This window comes from Toxoplasma gondii, chromosome X (genome assembly GCF_000006565.2).
Source record: "Toxoplasma gondii ME49 chromosome X, whole genome shotgun sequence".
Lineage (NCBI taxonomy): Eukaryota > Apicomplexa > Conoidasida > Eucoccidiorida > Sarcocystidae > Toxoplasma > Toxoplasma gondii.
The window spans coordinates 1,065,484-1,087,203 of record NC_031478.1 but is presented as its reverse complement, the minus strand read 5'-3'; the positions used below and the strand labels follow the sequence as shown (position 1 = coordinate 1,087,203).

At 53.1% G+C, this 21,720-nt stretch overlaps 4 protein-coding genes across 4 annotated transcripts; 2 read left to right on the top strand and 2 right to left on the bottom strand.

The window, feature by feature from the left end:
* Positions 1-968: 968 nt before the first annotated feature.
* TGME49_227115 (hypothetical protein) lies at positions 969-6,997 on the bottom strand. Its single transcript, XM_002366323.2, has 5 exons — positions 4,123-6,997; positions 3,463-3,507; positions 2,902-3,027; positions 2,063-2,092; positions 969-1,496 (listed from the first exon to the last, which is right to left on the bottom strand). The coding sequence occupies exons 1-5, from the start codon at positions 6,376-6,378 to the stop codon at positions 1,374-1,376; spliced, it is 2,580 nt and encodes an 859-aa protein (XP_002366364.2). The 5' UTR covers positions 6,379-6,997; the 3' UTR covers positions 969-1,373.
* On the top strand, positions 6,998-7,564 carry TGME49_227130 (hypothetical protein; the record flags this gene model as incomplete). Its single annotated transcript, XM_002366325.1, has 1 exon — positions 6,998-7,564. The coding sequence occupies one exon, from the start codon at positions 6,998-7,000 to the stop codon at positions 7,562-7,564; it is 567 nt and encodes a 188-aa protein (XP_002366366.1).
* A 45-nt stretch (positions 7,565-7,609) lies between these two features.
* On the top strand, positions 7,610-15,611 carry TGME49_227140 (hypothetical protein). The gene is made up of 7 exons (XM_018780165.1): positions 7,610-9,740; positions 10,636-11,315; positions 12,408-12,545; positions 13,021-13,141; positions 13,559-13,970; positions 14,405-14,686; positions 15,269-15,611. Exons 1-7 carry the CDS (start codon positions 8,150-8,152, stop codon positions 15,327-15,329), a joined length of 3,285 nt encoding a protein of 1,094 aa, XP_018636060.1. The 5' UTR covers positions 7,610-8,149; the 3' UTR covers positions 15,330-15,611.
* An 804-nt stretch (positions 15,612-16,415) lies between these two features.
* TGME49_227150 (glutaredoxin, putative) lies at positions 16,416-21,646 on the bottom strand. Its single transcript, XM_002366327.2, has 4 exons — positions 20,102-21,646; positions 19,629-19,689; positions 19,029-19,157; positions 16,416-18,872 (listed from the first exon to the last, which is right to left on the bottom strand). Exons 1-4 carry the CDS (start codon positions 20,848-20,850, stop codon positions 18,813-18,815), a joined length of 999 nt encoding a protein of 332 aa, XP_002366368.1. The 5' UTR covers positions 20,851-21,646; the 3' UTR covers positions 16,416-18,812.
* Between the last annotated feature and the right edge of the window lie 74 nt (positions 21,647-21,720).

The following is a 21,720-nucleotide window of genomic DNA, read 5'->3' as shown; positions in this document are numbered from 1 at the left end:
GCGGTGTTTGGATAGTGGGCCACCAGATAAACGCCTGAGCTATTGACAGCAGTGAGAGTGCCTAGCGCACAGTCTCCTCGCCGGTAATGAAAAGAGGGAGGAGACTGTCGTGACCACGCGTTTGGTGGAATGGATGTGATAGGAAACAGTACTCTATCAGTTTTGATTGTCTCCCATTCGTTCACTGGAGGTCGTGCCGTGCAGCTGTTAGTTTTAGTTTCCATGTTAGCCGGTACAGTTACTCGCTCATACTGCCGGACAGTGGAAAATCCGAACAACGTAACGTTGAGTTGCTATGAAGAGGCACTGCTTTGCGGACGGGGGTCACGAAACGAATCTCCGTTCGCGTACTAATGGCGTTCACGTCTGGGAGCCGTGCCACGAAGAGAATAAACGATTTGTTAGCAAAGACGGCACATGTGTCTTGCTTGCAGATACGCTTTTGAACACACACAAAGACTGAACCCGAGAGGACCTTGCGGCCAACGAAGCGTCCGTTTGTTCATGACCAGCTCCAGATGCCTTGTTGACTGAGGTGTAGAAGAGAGAAGCTTCTTTGGTTTGTCGTATTTGTGGTCTGTATTTCTGGAATCGTTTACGGTAGTATTGTGGGTAATAGCAGGAGCATTGGATGGCAATGACGAGCGTCCGTGTTCGACGAAAACATGCCAAAGTGACGCTTTCTTCCGCACTAAGCATTCACCTATCTCTGTTTAGCATCCATCCACAGCTTTTTGCACCGGAACGCCCTAAGCAAAAGAAGGTTAGTACCGTGTGTTCTTTTTTTGTGGACAGAACCACGAAGCGATGAATGACAACACGGGCGACCGAGGAACGACTGTACCAGAACTCACGGGATTTGGATGAGTATACTTCTAACACCGCAGAGCATGCTAGAAAACACCATTCCGTTTGTGAAACAGAATGTCTATCTTTCAGAGCGAGACAGAGACTCTCAAGATGGCGAGCGCCACTTTGCTGAGATTAGCCGAAGCAAGATTGGGTTCCTTCCCAAGAGTCGTTCTGCTTCCACGAGAATTAACACAACGGGGAAGTGACACACGAAACACAGAGAGAGTGGTGAATAGCATACACATACGTTGGTGCAGAGACCCCCGAAGGTAAAGGGAACAGCGGAAGCAGACGCCACACGAGAGGAGCTTCCCGAACGAGGAACCCGGAGAACCACGGACGAAAAACATAACGAAGACCAACAACACCGCGAGGGGAAACGAGAAAAGTAGAAAGGATTAGCAGTGTTACAAATGAGTAGAAGCACATACACGAACTTGACAAGAAAACGGTGATTTACGACTACAAGCGACGGAGAGACAGCGAGCAGACTCCCGTCGGTTCTTCCTCCTTGTGGCCATCTACGGAACGATCGATCCGTCGTCGAGGACGAGTGGCTGCCGGCCGCGCTTCGGAAGCGCGAAGTGGTTGTTCCATATTTCTCTCATATGCTTAGGAGTGAACATCTCAGGCACGTCTCCAACCTAAGCAGAAAATGACGCAGACGAAAAGCGCCTTCTGTACAGACACCGCATTCGCCCACACCTCCGCTGTGAGCGTTCCCGGGAGGTTTTCCAAGTCCATACCCAAGCACGGAAGGGAGAAAAACCAAAATCGCTTTGACAAGTTGCATAATGCTTCTGAAGTGCATCTAAACGGTAGACTGATACCTATAATTATTTGAGTATTGATGGCACTGCAACAAAGAAGCGTAACGAGATGTCCCTGTCCCGTGCTCTCAGTGCCAGAGTAAAGAGGTGGAAAACAGTGCGCGACTTGGCCCCTCAAACGGAAAAAGCAATGTGAGCGAAGGGGCAGACGACAGTGCGGCAACAGCAAAGCGAGAGGAAACTCGTGGAGGGGAGAAACGACGTCAGTGGAAGAGTCGAAGAGACTCACGGTGCGTAGAAACCGAAACGGTAATTACAGCAGAGTATCTTGGAATGCGAGAAACGACACTCACAAAAAACCTTACACCAGAGCCCCTCTCGTTAGCAGGGTCATCGGCTTAATTCACGTTCTCCCCTGTAAACACAAATCCTCTCCTCACCTTAAGCTTCTTCTCCTCGATGTAGCCGAGCTGGGGACACCGTGAACACCAGACAAGAAAAGAGGCATCCGTGTGCGGACAAATCGCTTCATTTCCCTGAAAGTGCGTCTGCGCCCAGCCGGCTTCCGGCACATAGAATGCCTCTTCACTTGTCATTTATTTAGAAACTGGAACATAACATTCGCTCGAAGCGGTAGCCACATGCGTAGCTTACATCGCGTGACACACGAGGCGCTTTCCCGCCCTTGTCACGACTGATTACCAAAGAAAACGAATTTACGCATTCACTTACCCAACAGCAGGGGCAACAGTCCAACACCCCACTAAACCCTGAGTCCTTAACATGTTTCGTGGCGTCTACCACCGACTCTGCACAACTTGCCGCAGGCCCACAGAAATGCCGATGTGCTCGTACGGCACTGATCTTCTCTTGAAACAGTGGAAAGCCCCTCAGAGGGAAACTCCACATCACGTGAAGCCCACAGCTACATGAACGCGTGTATCCGCAGATTTCGATCTAAACTTGATGCCTTCAACAAATAGACTTGGAAAGCACTGTTTTTAAAATCTCCATGAGGCGATCCCACAAGGGGTCTGTGCACCCGGCCTCTTATCACTTCCGTTCCTCGATTTCGAACTTATCCCAGACTACTGAGGAAATCGACACAGACGGAAGACAATACGCACGGAGGAGCACCGCGTTTCGCTCTCGTTTTTCTGCGTTTCCTCGCTCTGGATTCCTGGTGTTTCTTACCCGTTATGCCGTGTGAAAATGACTTGCATTCGTTCGTGTTTTCTCTCTCTTTTCAGTGTCTACGGGAATTTGTTTCCGGACTCACGTGGGTTGTGACAACGAATCTCCACTGTGGCTCAGGGTTGGGGAGCTTCGCCAGCAGCGCTTGCCGCTCTCGAGTGACGGGTGGAGGATTCGAGGCACTCCGAAGTTCGCTGATGTGGACATTTGCCTGGGAGAAGAAAAAACCAAGGAGATGCATGCAGATATCCCACGGTCGAAGACTCTTCTCTCAAACGAAGCCAAGAAAGGCACGTCAATTCCATACATCCCATACCCACGTCCTCCTATCGACCATCGCACTGTTCACTGCGCGTGTCTACTTAGTGGTTTCCCATGGATAAATTTACATATATGTGTATATCGCATGGGCCACCACATCCCAACGCCATGTTACATATATATATATATATATATAGACGTATATATCTTGAAAGGGTATTGATTATACGAATACATGCATATGCATTGCTATGAATGTGTATGTATTCGTGTCAAGCGGATTACTGGAATGTTAAGTTTGGAACGTATTCGCGAGGCTGTGTGGATGCGAGATCTTGCGAGAAAGCGGTTTTCCTTCTTTTCGTTGTCTCAACAGACGCCTTACCTTCAGCTTCACGATTCGACCCTCGTCATCGGCCCACAGAGCATCCTGTGTAGCAGAGAAAGTGCGAGAGATGCAGCAGCGAAAAACTAAATTGCAGCTCGCCAGGCTTGTCTGAAGACCACGACTCGCACTGGGAAGGCAATCAACGAAGAAACCGGGCACGGCAGGAAACGTGAGACGCGTTATTCTAGTAACCCATATCCTCAATGGAGGGTGAGCCACTGGCGGACTTCAGCTGCAAGCTTCAGACTTGTTTTCTGCATGCAGACACACGACGTTTTCGTCGAGCCGTCAATCCACGCCGAACTCTCTCCATGCCTCTCCTAATCCAGCTCCCATCGTACTGACATCAAAAACCTCCCTAATTAAACATATGTATATATATATATATGTATATGTAGCTACACATCCAACAATATATATATATATATATATGTATATATATATAACTGCAGGTGACTGCGGAATGACATGGAATTCTACTTAGTGAGGCAATATTTGTAATTTGGAAGCCTCTTGCTAGAGCAGCGTGAAGTGCACCAAAGATCTCCAGAGGAGGATATCTTGCCGGCGAAGAGCGTAGAGAGTCTCCTCTCGGACATGGACACCGGAAACGCGAGAGAGGACCTGACAGTCCTTCCACTGTCGCCTCTCGCTTACGCATCTGAGCTCGTCTTCATTGATGACTTGGTCTAGCTTTCCCTCTTTGATCATCTCTTCGTTGTGCTGCTGAATGTAGGGTAGCGCATCGCCCGGAAAGCATGGCCGATCGAAAATACTTTTGGTGGGGTGGAGATCTTCGCGCCACGGTTTCTTTCCCTTGTACATTTGTTTCCTCTTCTCGGAAATCTTGGCAATCTCCTCGAAGAACACGCGATACTCTGAGTGCTCCTTCTCCCGGCCTTCCGCGTCTGAGGGTACCTCGCCGTCGTCGATTTCGGGACGCGTGTTCTCACGGTCGACTCTTTGTTTGCCTCCGGATGCGCTCCGACTTTCGCCTGCCTCGTTCCGTCTCTCCGCTGACTCGCCAGGCGCACCAGTTTCGTCTCGGCGCTTGAGGAAGGCGAGGAGATGGGCGTACTCGGTCCAGACCCGTCGATCGGGTGTCTGTACGCGGGGGGGCGCGGGCCGAGACGCCCGCCCTTTCAGCTCGCGTCTCGCAGACACGAGCGTCTCTTCAGCTCGCGGGAGGGCCTCCATCGCGTCTCTCGTCTCTGCAGAGATGGGCAGGATCTCTCCCTGTCTCCCCTGTCGCTCTTCGTCGAGGCTTCTGTTCTCTTCTTCGCTTCTTCTGCGGGCCTCTGAGAGGTCCCGAAGAAGCGAAAAGTACGGCTGACTCTCGTCGCTGATTTCGATGCCTCCCGGCCCGCGCAAGTAGTGCCGGATGCGCGTGCTTGGCGGGAAGAAGGCCGCGAGACGAGGCGCGGTGAGAAGCGAGAAAAAATCGGCAGACGGCAACACCGGCAAACGCACATGCTGGCCAACATACGCGGGATTCACTGCAGTGATGTTCAGAGGCGGCAGAGTCAGAAGCAGCGCTGGAAACGCCGAGGGCGACGACAAGACGCAAGGCGGCTTCTTGTTGATCCGGTTCGACTGCGTGGGGTACGGATACTTCGGCCCGTACGCAAAGAGCGGCGACCCCAAAGGCGAAGCGAAAGACGAAGGGGAGAAGGACGAAGAGAAGAAAGAGGAGAGGCTCCAAGTCGGAGACACAGAGGCTGACGAAGAACGAAGTGGGAGAGAAAACGAAGGAGACAATGCCGATTCAGCTGGCAGAGAAGAAGCGAGAGAGCCACGAAGAGACGAGGCATCAGCCGGAGGGACCACAGCTTCACTATGAGGGGGGGATAGAGGGAAAAGAAAGAAGGCCGAGGCGGACGAAAAGGATGTCACGTCAACCACGGTGGATACGAGACGGCCGCTGCTCTCTCTGGTACGTTCTCTTGCTTCCTCCTTTCTCCCGATCGGCCGCGCCGCTCCCAGACTGCAAGGGACAGCGTGGGGTGGCCTTCTGCGTTTGTAAGCACCGTCGTCGAGACCCGACGCAGCCGCCGTGTGGAGAGAAGGGTGACACGCATGCAGGCTTTCCTTCGCGTCTCTTCTCGACAGATCGCGGGGCCGAGCTGCGTAGACACCTGGAGGCTCGTCGGTCTTCGGAGACGCCCAGCTCGGCTGCCGGCGAGTCCACGAAAAGAAGCGAGACGAGGTCGAGAGAGAAGAGGAGGGGAAGGGACCGCGAGGAGGACGCGAGAAAGACTTTGACGACACGCTGACAGCGCTCAAAGCCGGGATGAAGAGAAGGAACAGGAAGAGGACCAAGACTGGAAGAGACGAAACCGAGAAGGAAACGGGTGACGCGAGGAGCGGGAAGCGCGCGCAGGTCGCTTCAGGCCTCTCCCCGAAGCCGTCAGGTGTACATTCTTCTGAGGGAAGGCGAGGCCTTGACTGGAATAAGATCGGCGCTGGCTGACATGCCGAGGGTGGACGCCTGAGGCTGGCAAAGCAAACCCAACGCGGGTCTGCTGGAGAAGGCAGAGAGCAGGAAGAGAACTCACACGAGGGGCGCGGACGACGCCGAAACAGAGGAAAAGGCTGATCTGGAAAACGGGTGGAGGACGAACTGGTAGAACGCTTCGACAAAGCGCGGGCCGGCGAAGAGATGCAGCTACATGTTGACAGTGTGCCTTGCGGTTCAGATGAGAGAGAGTCAGAGCACGCTGCAATGGGGACAGCTGTCGCAGTTGAAGAAGAGGACGAAGATGGAGAAGAGGAAAACTCAGATGACGAGAAAGTTGCAGGTGAGAAAACACATGAGCAGACAGCGCGAGTTCCCGCTACCCGCGAAAGAAACCGCTTGCCTGCTGCCATTGCATGCGAGAAGCCAAAAGAAAAGCTACGTTCCCTACGGTGCATGCGTTTTGACAAACTCCTCAGATTCAAAGTCACGAGCGGCCACAGCCCTGAGTTTGTACACCTGCTGAACAACCGAGCAGGCGCTGTTCGAGACCTTTGCTCGCAGTGGATACGGAAAACGACTGCGGATGGCAGAAAACGGTGGTGGGGATTCACAATGGAAGTCAAATGCGCTTGATGTGGCTAAGAACAAAGGTCCTGGCGGACAGGATCTGAGACCCTACTGTAGTGTCAGACACCACAGGACACGCGCAAGTCGAGCGGTTCCGGTTGGAGTGAGAGGGTCTTCTTTGCAACATCTGGAACATGAAAAGCGACGAAACGAGGAGATCCAGGGAACAGACCGACGGAAAACTGTTATTCCAGGTTATTGGCTAGACACGAAACCGCTTCTCTGCAAGCCAGGCTCTCCTGTCAGGAGCAGCGCACTGGAAAAGAACGCCATATCGCGAGACGGCCGAACAGCTTTTCACGGCCCGATTTGTGGCGGTGGAATCGGAAGCAAGTGGAGAACCCAGAATCTCGGGAACGCAGAAAACTACCGCCTGGAGAAATTGGCCCAGAAACTCGCTCGAAGAATCAGCTCGTGCAGACGTTCCTGCGTTTTCAGGAATCGGCGATGAATGTCCAGGCAGAGCCACTCGCGCTGAAGTGCATACATACACACAGCATGGTCTGCTGTCACGACGAGGTTCCTGCAGTGCTGTGGCGTCACGCAAAGCGCGAATCGGCTTTGTACTGCTCTTGCCCTAATCCTGGAGATTGTTCTTCCAACCTCGTTTCTTCTTACGCTCCGGAAAACGTTCTGTTGGATCTCTCAGCTGCAACGTGTCTCCAGGGAAGCGCATGCAGCCTGCACATTGTTCGCAAAAGGGGGCAGCGAACGGACGGCTTTGCTCTTCGCTCCTCTGCAGTCTGCGTCTTACTGCCCTCGCTATTCACCGTTAGAATCCCTCTCCTCTTCGATTTCGGACCCCGGTTGATTCTGCTGTGTCTTTTCTGCCTTGTGGCAACAAAACGAAATCGAGAACCCGCGAGTCCAGGCGCTTTCTTCCGCCTTCCCGCCGTTGAGGCTCAGCCCCAAACAGCGCGGAGACCGGCCGGGCGACTTTGCACTGCTCGAGTGTGTTCCGTGCACCTCGATTTTCTCTCCATCGTCAAAGGCAAGTGCCTTGTCACCTTCTGAATCGAGTGCTACTGTTGTTTTTCTGTCTTCTTCTTAAGAGGGGGACCCAACCCATGCTTTCTCATCTAATACCCGTCGCTGCGAAGCACCGCGTTTCTTCGCGCGCGGCCTCTCCTGCGCTATTTCATTCGCTTCTCTTGACTGTCGATTGACTTTTCCTCTTCGTGAACAAGTGCACATACAACGTTCCAAGTGGCATGCATGCGAAAATAGTCACTCCATCGTGTTTGAACTCTCTCACCTACAGCGTCGACCTGCCTCGCATTATTTTCTCCTCCACCCGCTTCATCTACTATGTTGATACGTTCACCGAAGAGCTTTCATCGTTACTGATATTTCACTGAATGTATCTTCAGTCTTTCTACGCCTCTTGTTCTGTTGTTTCCTCTTTCGCCTCGTGGCATCGCCGGCTTTTCCACTTCGTGTGGCGTCCCCAACCTCCCCACCCATTCTTCAAGTCTTGCAGCACTACGTTCACCCCCGCGTTTTTTCAGAGTCTGTCCACCATTAAGTTCCTTTCTAGTTGTTTCCACCTCCATTTTTTCTGTCCTTCTGTTCCCCCATTCCCTCACTAGCGTCTCCCCCATGGCGCATACCGTCGCGCGTACACCCGGCACTCGCGTCGATTTGTGGCGTCGGCCGAGACGACGGAAGTCTTTGTCTCAGTCGACGGCTGCCTCATTCTCCGTTTCTCCGCCCAAAGATTCTCCTCTCGTCTTGCTGGCGTTCCCTCCTGGAAGAAGCAATTCTCGCATGCCTTCTGCGGAGACGAGAGCGGCGAGCTCCCGCAAACAGGTCTTGGAGTCCCCTCTCGGTCTTCTTCTTCGTCGCCACTCCATCTCACTCTCCCCCTCTCTCCTTGGCTCTGCGTGCGTTTCGCTCTGCTCTGCCTGCGACTGTCCTGCAGAGAGAGACGGGGAGAGACGCCAAGAGAAGAAGGACGAGAACCGGAACTTCCCTGAGTCTCTCGTCCCCGGAAGCGAACCGCTCGGACGCTCGGCCCATGCCGGTCGCTCTGCTTTGTCGTCGTGCTCCAATCGTGGGCGTCTGGGGTGTTCTTCTCATTCGGTAGCGGTCTGCTATCCCTTCACTGTAAGCGGAGAACCGTTTCCAGCTTCGTCCAGTCGTGTAAGCGATCTGTTTTCGTTTGCATCATTTCTGTCGGCTCGCTGTCTCCGTCAGCAGGCCTGTAGGTCACTTTCATCTTCAGCTTCTCTGCCTTCTGCCTCTGTTCCTCTCCCTTCGACATTTGCGCTCTCACCCCCCATCCGCGGAGACTCAGGCGCATGTCCCTCTGGACGAAGGGAGCACTGGAATGCTTCTTCTCTTGGCTCTTGCTCGCCCTCGGTAGGCGCCTTCTCTCCTGCCTCTGCTTCTTCAAGCTCCTCTCTGGGCCTCCTCGCCTTCTCTCGCGCGTTCGCTAGGGTGAGAGCGACACGTGGATTCTCCCCCCACTCGCAGGAACTGTCTCCCTTCAACACCGACTCTCGGCCTCCACTCACAGAAGCGCCAGAGACAGAAGGACCCGAGAGACCCGCAGATGAGTGGAGAGGAGGCAGGCGCCGGTCGCGCGGGTCGCCTCAGCAGACAAAGCAGAGAGAGGACGAGGAGTTAGAGCGGGAAGCCGCCGGAGCAAGCGAATGGCTAGGCGACCGGAATCCGGTATGGGGCGCCGCAGCGAAGGGCGAGGAAAGAGGTGAGAGGAGACGCCCGTGCAACGCAACAACAGATGACGTCAAGGATGCGTTCCCCGCTCCCTCATCCTCTTCCAGCGTCTCTTCTGAGACCTCACGGGTCCCGGGGAAAGCGAGGAAAAAGACGAATAAAACGCATGCAGCCCCGTCGGTGCTTGCGGTCACGTGGACTGCCAAGGCAGCTCTGGAGGCGCGGAACGAGGTCCGCGAAACTCCGCAGGGAACCGGGGCAAATCGGGAAGAAGAAGTGGAAGAACAAAAGGAAGAGGAGTTCGAAAAAGAGTCGCAAGAAGGAAGGACAGCATGCAGCCGAGAGGTGACGCGAGTGCGGCTTCTCCCCGCTCCTTCTTGCCATGGCGGTGCACGACGACGCGAGAAACTCTTTGGAGGTCATCCCTGGGTGTTTCAGCACGAAATTGCAAATCTCGAAGAACTGCGACAAGTCCGAACAGGCGCACTCGTCGAAGTTGGAGAAGACGACGGTGAGTGCTGCGGTGTACGTACACCAGCAAGCATTGTTGCGTAGCCGCGGCAACAGAGGCACTAATGAACAACTACGCTCTTGGATCCATGCATCTCAAGATGAGACAGAGATGCGAAGTCGTGTCTATGGCGGAGACGTTCTGAAGCGCTAGAGAAATGAGTGAATAGACCGCTCTTTGTCTCTGAATTTTCAGGAAGCTTGGTATGCTTCTTCAGCTTGAAAATGCAGCTTCAAGGGACAGAGTCTCCGAGGCGGTGCTGGCATAATGCCGTAGCTACAGAGACCAACACAGTTGCCTAGCGGCACATCGACATAAACACACACAGTTGCATGTGTATATAAGCATGTGAGAAATCACATTTGTACATACATGTGAGCACTCATATATATATATATATAAAAGTAAATGCGTATATATATTTATGAATAGAGGTAGAGAACGGCGCATGTATATATACCTGTACATCAGAATACGAGTATACAGTTTGTATCCGGGGACACACTGGCTCTGCATGTAGACTCTAGCACTCGCAAAAGGGCAGACGCTTCCCCGAGCATGCCAGACGATGGAGAGAGCGAAACAACGACTTTAACTCATGTCACGAGGCAGCTGGAAAACTCTTCAGTTTTTCAACCCCCTCTGTGGAACGACACTTCGTTCTTGGGACTGACGGAAATGTTCGGCGGTGGATGTACATCTCATGCCTGTCTCTCGCAGTAAACGGGTTCACCAGGGCAGCGTCTCTTCTTTGCTTGTTTTCCGCTTTTTCCGTGTCGACGTGTTTCGACTTTGTGGGGACGAAAACGCCACGAGTCACGTACGCTTTTCCGTTTTTATTTTCTAGTTGCCCTTTCTGTTTTTGCCTGGTTTTTTGCTTCTCCACTTTTTCCAGGCCGACTCCTCGGTGTGGGTCTCCTCAACCGCTCGGCATCCATCTCAGTTCGCCTTTTGCGCCACGCTCGCCTTCAAGGAAGAAGGCTTCGTCTCGCGCAGCCTCACGCGTCCTCGTTGTCCACTTCTACTCCAGATTCCGCAAACGCACACTCTTCTTCACTTCCCTCACCTGGCGTTTCCTCGTGTTCTCCTTCTCTGCCTTCGATTTCTGCTGCATCTTCTTTCTCTGACAAGTCCTTCCCTGGTCTCGGTTTCCTTCTGCCGCCTACGCCCCTGCTGCCTTGCCCCATCGCCGAGGTGGCCTCTCGCCTTCTTCGAGCGATTCGCCGTCGGCGAGAACTGGTTCTCAGTGAATCCACTCCTCTCTCTTCTGCGTTTTCGTCTTCTTCCTCTTATTCCGTTTCTTCGTCTGGATCTTCATCAGCGGTTTCGGCGGATGCAGAGGAGGGGCGAAACCGCTTTTCTCCGTCTGTTCTCCGGTCGCTCAAGGCGTCGTCTCGGGTGCGAGGGCGAATGGAGGGAGAGCGGGAGAGGCCTGGAGAGCAAGGAGACTCAAAGATGGAGACAGCTTTACAGAGAACGCTGTTCTACCGCGCGGTTGCCGGCGAAGCAGATGGCCTCCCTGGGGTTGAAGTTGACGTTTTCGAGTCTCTCCCAGAAGGGGGGAAAACCGCTCAGGTGAGGCAGTGTAACTACACTCGCAGGGGCGTGGAGACGCGGGGATGCAAAGGGGAAGAAACCGGATGTTTTGCTGGGGAGGACGCGTCTAACAAGCGTATCTGCGCAATCGCTTGGGTGTACACAAGGATCGAAAATATCGATCATTTATTTTTTGCACTTACTTTACCCCACAGCTGTGGCTGCCCGTGACAGCGCGCGAAACGTAGATCGGTGGGATGCTCTTGGTTTGATACCCATATATATATATATATATATATATATATATATATTTATATGTATTTCTTTCGGTATATAAGTATGTATCTTTGAGGTACGGAGGCTTTTTGGTGTTAGGCTGGAAACCACTTCAAGGGAGTTGGGAATGCGGGAACATTTGATAGAGCGAGGAAGGGCGATGGAGGAGAGATGCAAGAAGCATAAGGATAGAAAATGAGAAGACAGAGGTGATTAGGCGGCATTTGGAGACACGAGGAAGTGTACCGGAAACAGATGGAAAACTGCGTGAGGGACGAGGCGAGATGGTGGTCGAATACGCTAATCGCAACCGTGCCTTTTTTTTCCTCGGTTCCTCTCAGTGGGCCTGTTCTTACTTGCGTGCTTTTTTGCCGAAACACCGTGTTGTGACAGCTGCTTTGCGTCTTGCATTTCGCTTTTTCCCGTTTCTCCATCGCATTTCGGTCTCCTACAATTGCCCTGTCGCAGCGAAGCCTTGATGTGCCTTCGTCGCGCAGCAGGGGAGCAGGTCGTTCCACTGTCCTCTCTACACTGCCTGCCTCTCTCTGTGCTCATCAAAGAGCAACCAAACGACGATAGCTCGCCTTACCCTCGTCACGCTTTCTTCTCTGCCGTGGTGTCCTGCTTCCCTGTTCTCGCGCTGTGTCTGTTTCACTTTTGCCTTCTCGCTGTTCTTTCTTCCCCGCATTCCTGGTTTCAGTTTGTCTTTGTCTCTGTTCCTCCCTCTCCCTCGTGTCCATCGTTTCACGCCTTCTTTCTGTCTCTTCTTTTTCTCACACTGTTTGTCTTGTACAGCTCACTACTTTGCACTTTCTTTCCTTCTTTGCTCCACCGTTTTTCCTCTTCATTTCGCAGACGATCCAGCTGGTGCGACTGCTCTCCGTGTCTGCGCGGCCGCTACTGCCTCTCGTGGTCGAGGCGCTTGAGGCGCTGCCACCCTCGACATGCCTTGCCGTTCAGAGCCTCCACTCAAACAAAGAAAAGCTTGCGCAAGTGGGCTGAGTTCTCTCTTTACTTTGTTCTTCAGCGTATTCACGAACGCCTTGTTCAATTTACCTCACAATGTCCTGTTTGACTCTCTCTCCGCGCGAATCGATGGTAGCGAACACAGTGCTTCCGGTGGTATCTGTCTATTTTTCACGCATTGCCACAGAAAGGGTTTGAAAGGCGAGATGTTTGCAAATGCTTCTTCATCGAGTATATGAGACAATCGTTTTAACGGCATGCACAAAACTGGAGTAAGACACGGACAGCGAGGAAGCACTTGGATTCGGAAAGCAGTGCCACTCGAGGTCTGCGCCAGGAGTGGAATGCGTAGGATTGGCGCAACAAAAGACGTTTCAAGAAGCCTACGAATCCGATGTTGAGTGGGACACGGAATCCAGCTTGATATCGAGAAAACAAACGTTTCGTTTGGGCATAAACATAGAAAAGAAAGGAACGAACAGCTTTCTGGATATGTTCTCAGGGAGGAGCGGAGTTTGTAACAGAGCTCGTCAAGGGCAAAAACCCGTGTGTCTGGTTCGAACCTCTCGGCCTCCCAGTGCGGCCTCAACTTTCGACCAATCTCCTTCTCCCCCCCTTCGCGGGTGAGAGGCGAATGACAGGAACTCGATGGACGTGTCACAGAAACATATCGTACCTAATACTTTGTTTTCTTCCCAATTTCTCTCTAAATTTGCGGCAGTCGCTTCGGCGTACTCTGGTGTCTGCCAGGCTTTGAGAGAGGCCTTCGCTGCTCTGTCGTTCACTCTGACTCTCGACCTTCTTTGTTAAATTGCGTCTGAGCTCGATCTCGCATATGTCGCCATGTCTTCGTTTTACCCTTTCCGTGTTCTGTCGGCCTTGTTGGGTTCCGTCTGTTTGTATCCCCGTGCATACATGGACGCCTCACACAACTCTAGGGTTCTCGAGGTCTATATTTTTTTCCATTTGCATCCACGCTTTCGATGAATATAAAACTGTTCTGTCAATCTCTCCTCACTGCCTTGTCCTTTGACTTTCAGCGTATTCCCCAGCTTGTCAGCATCTCCAGAGCTTGTGCTGGAGTTTGACGGAGACACTCGCCTTGCAGGTTGCGGCTCCCCTGAGCCTTTTGAGTGTACGCGCAGGTCCTCGCGCTGTCGCTGTCGTGTCGGCTCTGTCTCGGGCGGCGCCACGCGAACAGGGACCAAAACCGGAAAGCGGGACAAAGGGCGACGGCGGTTTCTCGAGGGCACACTGTGGGGGTCGAAACGCGAAAGTGGGAGAGCGGAGGGGGGCGAAAATCGAGAGCTTAGTCATGCTGGAGGAGGCAGCGACGCTTGCGGACCTCGCCGAAGAAACTGCCAAACGAAATGGGCTTTCTGAGAAGGCATCCATCCTCTTCCGGCTCGACATCGATGTGGAGTTGGAGAAAATGGCTCGCAGTCATCTCAAGTGAGAACTGCAAAATAGCCAAGAGCGCGTGCAGAGGAGAGAATAAGACATGCGGGCTGTGTGTTCTGAAGTTTGGGTTGGTTGGGACGTTTTCGGGCGCCGAGTTCGGGGCGATTCCTCTGCGAGAGTCGTTGCTCTGAAGCGTGTCAACTGCGAGAGATGTTCGTACGGTGCAAGTGGCTAACAACATTGTTTTACGTTTCCTCGTGTGTTCCCGTGTGGTGAGAAACCGTTCTACAGATGCGGCAACTAGGAGCTTCGATCCTGGCTCCAATATAATTACCAACTGGGGAAACTCTTGTCGACCCTTCTGTTGCTTCGGGTACAGCGAGAGACGCATAGGAGTCTGGCGCATGTTTTTGGCTGTCTGCATAGATGGTGTGGGACCTATGTTGGGCGATTTCTAGTGGATGTGTGTTTGAATTTCGTCGTAGGTTCCACCTTGCATACCTCCACTTTCCGCCGGTGATCAAGCCGTGCCCAACGCAGCGGCATGGCCAGTTCGGCTCAGGCTACCGTCCGTCCTTTCGAGGCGTTTGTCGCGCTCTGCGCACAAGCCTGGATCTCTTGCATCACAACGGCATCCTCGTTTACTCGATGCTCCTCTCCAAAGAAGAAAACCGGGACGTTGGATTCGACTTGCTGCGCTCAGCCGTGCATGCAGCTGGAAAAAAGGCAATGCTGCTCGGTGCCTGGGGAGCCAACTTTGACCAGCGGTAAGACCAGAGTGCGAGTAGCGAGTTAGGTGGGCTTTGGGGAGAAAGGAGTGGTGTCCAGCTGGAAGATGCGGTCGTAGTGCTTTTAGGAATTAAACAAGAGGTAAGGCGGTTGCTGCGTGGCGCGGAAGAACGCGGGATGCAAGTCTGTCTCTGTGGTGTTACACCGAATGACGGGTTGCGGGCGTGGTGAATTGATTGTTAGCGCAAGACGAGGGGTACTGGCGAAACAAAGGGTGGAAAGAAAGCAGACAGACAGCAGGATGCGAGAGACGGAGAAGGGATAGAGGGTGTCAGAGAAGTTACCCTACCGGGATGGTACGCAAAGGCAATGTCGCGGTGATGCAAGCACTCATTGGAAGGCAGGACACGGTCAGAAGCTGGGAATACACGCACACCGTCACAGAGGGTGAGTGTCGATCGCGCAATGCTTGTGGAGGAGAGAAATGAAGAAGCAAGTAGCAAGACAGAACGCAGAGCGCCAATGGAAGGTGCTCTCAAGGCGTCTCGCTCTTAATTTAAATTGTGGTAACTACCGCGGTTTCACACGTTTTCTTGTGCTTGTCGCCTGCTGTTCTACAGAATCCTCCTGAGTCACGACGATCTGTGGTACGAGCACGTTTACGCGGTGCGGGTTCAGTAAGCGACGAGCAGGGAACGTAATGAGTGTCATAACCGGAGAGGTGAAACGAAAATTACGTCACGTTTCAATGTTAAGTGGTAGTGAGTGCTGAGATGCGGAACGCTCACGCCGCTACATCAAAGGGGCAATCTGTATTTCACAGTTCCCGTTCAATGTCGCATCGATATACAAATTTGACAATCTAGGCCAGACTCGTTTGGCTTTTTGTCGTGTCACAAGCTTGCTTCGTATTGTTGTTTTTTTAACTGAATAGGAGAAACTCCCTTTCAATGGCCATTTGCTAGAGTCAATTCCAAGACTCCCAACGAAAAAGAACAGAGAGATCGCGCAGAAAACCACGGAAGATCGCTAGGGTCAAAATACCCTATTTGATCGTTGTCACCCTCCATGTGAACAAAACGCGTGTGATTAAGAACGGCAATGCCTTAAATCTAGCAAACGAAAATGTTAAACAAATCGACCACGTAACACGTCGTACGTTTACGATTTGTCTGAGCAACTTACGTATTCATATGCAATTTGCCTATGGTACTGTCGTAGGCAAACATCTTTGTCATAGGCCAGCCACCGGAGTGAGGAGCACGTCTGCCGAGGGTTGGGACCGCAACCACGATGTACGCTTAAGACAGCGAACAGTCTTGTCTGTCATGAGCCTACGCCACTGATGTTCTTCCACATCGGTTATGTTGTAGGTGTGTCTGATTAGCAGTTTGCTCGCGCTGCTAAACCGAGTGACAGCAGCAATCCATATAATACGCCTAACACTGTGAAGTTTATGATTATTCCGCATTTACGGCAAACTGCACACCATGCAATTTCCTACCAGAAATTCTAAGGGGACACTGGATTCCCATTTCCCCAAGGAGTTTCTGGTCTAGAGCGGAGCCACCAGTGAGCTCGGGATTTAAAGTAAAACAAGTCACTTGCTTAGGATGGTGAGATGGCGAGCCCTTTTGAGGCTGCAGACTAACTGTCAATACCTGAATGTCAAGTCCTGAACAGGACCGCTCACGACCGTCAGTCCCCCGTGCAGACCACACACGCAGAAGAGGTTCGTCAATGGTCGGAGTTTTTGCTATCCGATAGCGGTAGGTGAAAATAAGATTGAAGGCGTAGCCAAAGATTAACACAGTTCCGATGATCAAAGTAACAGGGTCGAGATAAGCATTCTGCTTCGATCCGTTTCAGGATCACCCACGTGGATGGTACACATACGGATTCTTTGATAGTGATTTGTCGCCGACAACGAAAAACTCTCTTAAACAATCGTTTGAAATCTTTTTCGTCGCTTCCACTCGCAAGTACAACTCGTGTGTCATTCCGATGCAGACGCGAAATCGATGTTTCCGTGAAATTGTTAGAGGACAGGCACTTTTATCGTACGTGCATCGCACCATTTTCCAGAATCACCGATTGACGTTTTGAGAGTTTCTTGTATAGATTACCACACGCACGCAGTCTCGGCTCCCCCCCATAGGCTCACACCAGTTAGCCGTCGCGTATGTCCTTCTGTGTTCCGTTCGCACGTGGAACTGTCACGTCTGAGTACGTAGAGTTGACTCCTTGCGGCTGAGAGTCTTGGCTGGGAGGGGGGCGGTTTCAGACGCATTCCAGGTCACGGCAGAGCGAATCCCAAATCGTAGCACTCGGTAGGTCCCCATACACGGCAGCCGGGAAATGAGGTAGACAGCACGTCAGAAACGTATACCTCTCTTGTTAACATCTGAGGTGAAATGAAGGAAAACTCGCGCTTGGCGTCAACACACGCCTGCTTTGTCGAAATTATATGACCGATGTCATGGCTCTTCTATCGACATTGGCATGTAGCCGACAAACGACGACCCCGCGACATTCTCTGCGTTTTTGCGGTGTATGTCGCATATGGTAGTGGCAATGCATTCGCTGCACTACAAGCCTGACGCGGGAGACATCATTCGCCATCGAATTTGACACATAAAAAATGGGAAGCTCGCGGCGGTGGGACGGTCTGGCCCCCTGTCACAATCTGTTTTGCTTGCTCTTCAGTCCGTGACAGTGTCAAACTGAATAATTACGAAGTTCCCTCCCGGGCACCAGAACTACGGGCGTCCATAACGCTAAATTCGGACACGTAATTGGGGGTTTAGAGGCCAGCACAGTGTCCCATTTCCCTTCCACTACTGTCAGTTGCTAAGTCAGACCCGGTCAGATGAATACAGGGGTTTCTTTTAGACTGCACGCAGTCTCTGTACCCACAAGTGCATCCTAGGTGGATTCGATTCCAGTGTCCAAGCGTCTAATTGACCCGTGTCTGTGTGTCCTATTCCGACGCGTATGTTGCGTTAAAAAAGGTACGCGCACAGTCTGCCTCCTGCTCACTCCCACGAGCACGCCTGTTGGGAGAGAACAGCATCACCTTCTCGGGGTCGTCCCTTTGACGTAGCAGCTCCCAGCGCTTCGTTACGCTGTCTTCCCTCAACACTTCCTCGCGCAACAGGCGGTCACGATACCGAGAAGTGCTCTCTGTCACACAGTGTTTTCAACTGTTGCGTGACCGCCGCATGTAGATTTGCACACAAACCAAAGTGCCGACAGTGCCTGAACCTCAAGGCAGGACGGCAAGTGGCTTTCGTTTTTAGCAGGAACCACAGATACTAAGGTAGAGGGGGAACAACCACACCGATTGAGAGAGACAGGACCTAAAATGGAACACTCGTCCCCACCATGCGCTCCGTTAGGATTGTTTCGGTTACTTCCAAGTCCGTAAAGTGCCGTCACAGTTTCCGGCTTCTCTTGCGGCACTGATACATAAGAGGTGACAGGAAACGAACGGTTTCAAGCTCCATGACAAGAGTGAAAACCTCAGAAGAGACGTCGCACACCCCTAGAAACGCGACGCGTTTCAAACATGCGGCACGGATCGCGGCATACAGAGACAGTTTACGGTTCCTCAGTCTTCAGAGCAGACCTTGACATTCGGCGTCCTCTGCAGCATAAAACCAGCGTGCAGGCGCCACGGATTTCTTGCGTCTTCACAGTAAACAAATGCTTCCTTCTCTAAGCATACTCACCTGCCATGTGCACTGTATAAGCGCCCCTTGAGAAACTTTCCCCCACGGTAATGACTGCCAACAAGGGAGCTACCGAATGAGCGGAACCCTACGAGCAGACAACTAGTCAAGACAGACAACGGAAACCGGAGGAAGGCCGCGGACTCACACACGACATGTTTAGCTCAGTGACCAAGCGTACACGCGAAGGGCTGTACCTCGCTGTCTAGCTCGGGTCGCAGACCCAAGTCCCATTTCGACTATGCTTCCGCTCACGTAGTCTGTAAGTTAACGCCTTGCGCTCCATGCAAGCTCAACTCGACCGGGCTCAAATAGAGCCGGAGATTTCGAGCTGCGTTACAAATCGGTCCACGCTCTCTTCTGGTTTGCCGCTATGTTCGCGGAAGCTGAGCGAAGCATGGAACAACTCCTCCCTTCACAGACGCCGTCCTCCTCAAATCGCTCCAGCAGCCGATAAGATTTCCTTGAGTTTCCCACTGGCCTCTGCCTCCTCCTGACACAGTGACACATGCACACACAGAGAGAATCTCTCACAGATGTGACACTGCTGAGGCGCCGACCACGCTTGGAAACACGAAACCAACCCCCCCGGAAAAACTCGGGGTGTTCCTCCTGTCAACGGCCGATGACTGAAAAACTGTCTTCATACCAGGTCTGAACAGCCGCCAAAAAATATCCCGTCAATGAAAACCCGTGGCACCGTCCGGGCGCCAGTCATTTCTTCGAGAATATCTTGGATCTGCGGCGTGTAGTCCATCCGATCGATCATCACGTCGCCCTGAAATATGGACAGAACACACAAACAGTATTCCTCTTCGAATTCTACTCGAATACAGTAAACGCCGCCGTCGGCGCCTCGCATAAAAGAAAACCAGAGATGGAAAACCATGCACAGACGTCTCCGATTATTCACCCGTCTGCTGGTGGGGATCTACGTAGCGACGGCGCTAAATGCCACGGTGTTTCGCCACATCATCACACCTCAAACGCTTCCATAAAACATGGTGGGTGGTTCCCTCTTCTGTCTGGTCAGGCGCCCGCCTCTCAGAGTGATTCTGCAATCCCCGTCAACGTTTCCCCGTGCAACGCCTCGTGCATAACTGCCTTTTCAGTCTCCCCCCCCCCCCCCCCCCCGCCCCCCGAGGGAAAACGCTCGATCCGCAGACGTATATAATCCGAAACGAACAGCAAAGACCCGACACGCCGCACAAACGAGCGCCACGGTAGAGCCGCACACCTCAGAACGTACCAGATCCTTCACTCCCGCGTTCCTGAGAATCTCCAGCGCGGTGTCGCAGTACGGGCAGTAGCTGCACCAACAGTTGCGAAACAACAAAGCGTGATGCGTGTGATGCGACTGGGCTGAAACATCTGCAAGGACACATGTACAGGCCCATTTATATTCATGCCCGTACACAGGATCGGGGACAGAATCACATGCGTGCTGAAACTTCCATGCAAACCACCAAGACAGCACAACCACTGTGAATTTGCTTGGATAGCTTGGAGTCCACACGCGGACGTAGCGAAGAAGGCTCTCTGATCACTGGACTGTGGCCCCTCGAGCGCCCGCGTCCGGCAAGACATTTCACTCAGGTTAAATCCGCCCGTTGCAAGCTACAGTTCACGTGGAAAAAAACGCTCATCCCTCCGCCGGGTGTCCTGCTTGTGCCTTCGACAGCTAACGTTATGATTGCTGTCTGCGGTCTCCACGTCCCTTACCTCATGGCGAAGACGACAACCTTGTGTTTGGCGATTTTTTCTTTGATCCAGGCTCGGATGACGCGGTCGTCTGGGTGGTCGGGGTCCTGGAACATGCTGCCCTGTGTCCGGTCGGGTGTTTGACCTCCTTTCTGTGGTGAGGTGCTGAGCATCTTTTTCTGTGCACCCATCCGGGAACACACTATGGAGCAGTAAATCCCTTGGGGAGCCCGACGCGGGGGACAGTGGCACTTATCGTTTCGATCCCTCCCAGCAGAGTCGACTCCCTGCTGACGTGGCTGGCCACAGCGGAAGCTGGCCGCCCAGGACAACGCTGCAGCGCTGAGAAAGCCACCGAAAAAAGCATCGGTAGGTCCTCGATGGGGACGGTTGCCCGGTTGCTCCTGCGCTGCGGAAGCTCTGGATGGTTCAGCGTGTGCGGAACGGTCACCTGACGAGACTCTGTCGGGGGCCAGGCGTCGAAACGCATGGATTAACGGCCGTAGAACGCATGGCGCTGCACTCTGTAGCCGATTCCACACGGGCCACCCGGCTTCTTTTGGCTCAGTGGACGCTGCAGAGAGGCGCCTAGCAGAAAGAACTGCAAATGTTTCAGGGAAAAGAAGCGAGTGACTGCCACCCCTCCCTGGTTGCGCCACAGCGGCGCCGCGACAGAAGACAAGGGTGCGCAAAACGCACCCGCCAACGAGAAACTGATGCAGAAACGAGAGCAGGAAGACCGCCCTGCGAGCGCCGCCACTCACACGCATTTTTGTCAGAGTACGGGGACATGCGGTCGCTCTACCAAGCAAAAGCTCTTCGGTGCAGGTTCCCTGAACTCGTCCACGGCCGCCGAAACGAAACTGTTGCCATGGCTGCGGCAGCAAGAGGCGGGGTGTCCATATACACGAGACACAAAGCGCCGCTATTGTACGCACCCTGCGTGTCGCGGCAGTCGAATTATTTCCGCCGATGCACCCTCGAAACGAACAAGAAACAATCCATGCATTCGCACCGTGGGGGTCGATGCTGACGCAATCGAAATCCCATGTCTCCCTCCGCACACCCTCCCCTCGCGGTGCCTAACAACCGTTTTGTCTTTCTGTCGGCACGCTCGACCTTTGTGCTGGGAGATTGCAAGAACAAAGCAGACATGGCCGGACTGCAGGCAGAGTCGAGACACGGTGGCGTCCGTTCCAGTCGACTGCCGCCCGTCACGCGTGTCTCAGTGCAGCTTTGCACCCCGCCACTGCATGTCGACAGCGTCGCGACTCAAACGCATTCGTGCAAGGGCAGGGGTGGGGCCACTAGCAGCTCGAAGGAGACAAGCCTACCCTTTTGTTGCAGCCAGGCAGTGGCAAGAACGCGTGAGGTTCAGGCATCGCAATGAGAGAGTGCGCGCGGCGCGGTCCGACCCCGACACGGAGACCTGCGCAGAAAGCTGTCAGGTTTCCAAAATTTCACTCTTGCCACAATGTTGGGAATGGCCTTGGAATAGACTTGCTACGCAGTACGATGTCGCTACTGAGACATCCTGTCCGTTTGCCTCGAGTATGTTTAACAAAGGGAACCGACTTGTATCTGGCCAGAGTCTCGCGATGTTCACAGACCCCGTCAGATGCTCGAAGCCTTCCGCATGC

Excerpts from the sequence above, each read along its gene's own strand:
- TGME49_227140 (XM_018780165.1), top strand. The coding sequence starts at position 8,150 with ATGGCGCATACCGTCGCGCGTACACCCGGCACTCGCGTCGATTTGTGG. Across the intron at positions 12,546-13,020 it reads ACAAAGAAAAGCTTGCGCAA|GGAGGAGCGGAGTTTGTAAC; the intron begins GTGGGCTGAGTT and ends ATATGTTCTCAG. Across the intron at positions 14,687-15,268 it reads GGAGCCAACTTTGACCAGCG|AATCCTCCTGAGTCACGACG; the intron begins GTAAGACCAGAG and ends GCTGTTCTACAG.
- TGME49_227115 (XM_002366323.2), bottom strand. The coding sequence starts at position 6,378 with ATGCACCGTAGGGAACGTAGCTTTTCTTTTGGCTTCTCGCATGCAATG. Across the intron at positions 3,508-4,122 it reads ATGAAGACGAGCTCAGATGC|GATGCTCTGTGGGCCGATGA; the intron begins GTAAGCGAGAGG and ends TCTGCTACACAG. Across the intron at positions 3,028-3,462 it reads GTCGAATCGTGAAGCTGAAG|GCAAATGTCCACATCAGCGA; the intron begins GTAAGGCGTCTG and ends TTCTTCTCCCAG.
- TGME49_227150 (XM_002366327.2), bottom strand. The coding sequence starts at position 20,850 with ATGCGTGTGAGTGGCGGCGCTCGCAGGGCGGTCTTCCTGCTCTCGTTT. Across the intron at positions 19,158-19,628 it reads ACGCGGGAGTGAAGGATCTG|GGCGACGTGATGATCGATCG; the intron begins GTACGTTCTGAG and ends TCCATATTTCAG. Across the intron at positions 18,873-19,028 it reads TTGGCGGCTGTTCAGACCTG|GAGGAGGCAGAGGCCAGTGG; the intron begins GTATGAAGACAG and ends TCACTGTGTCAG.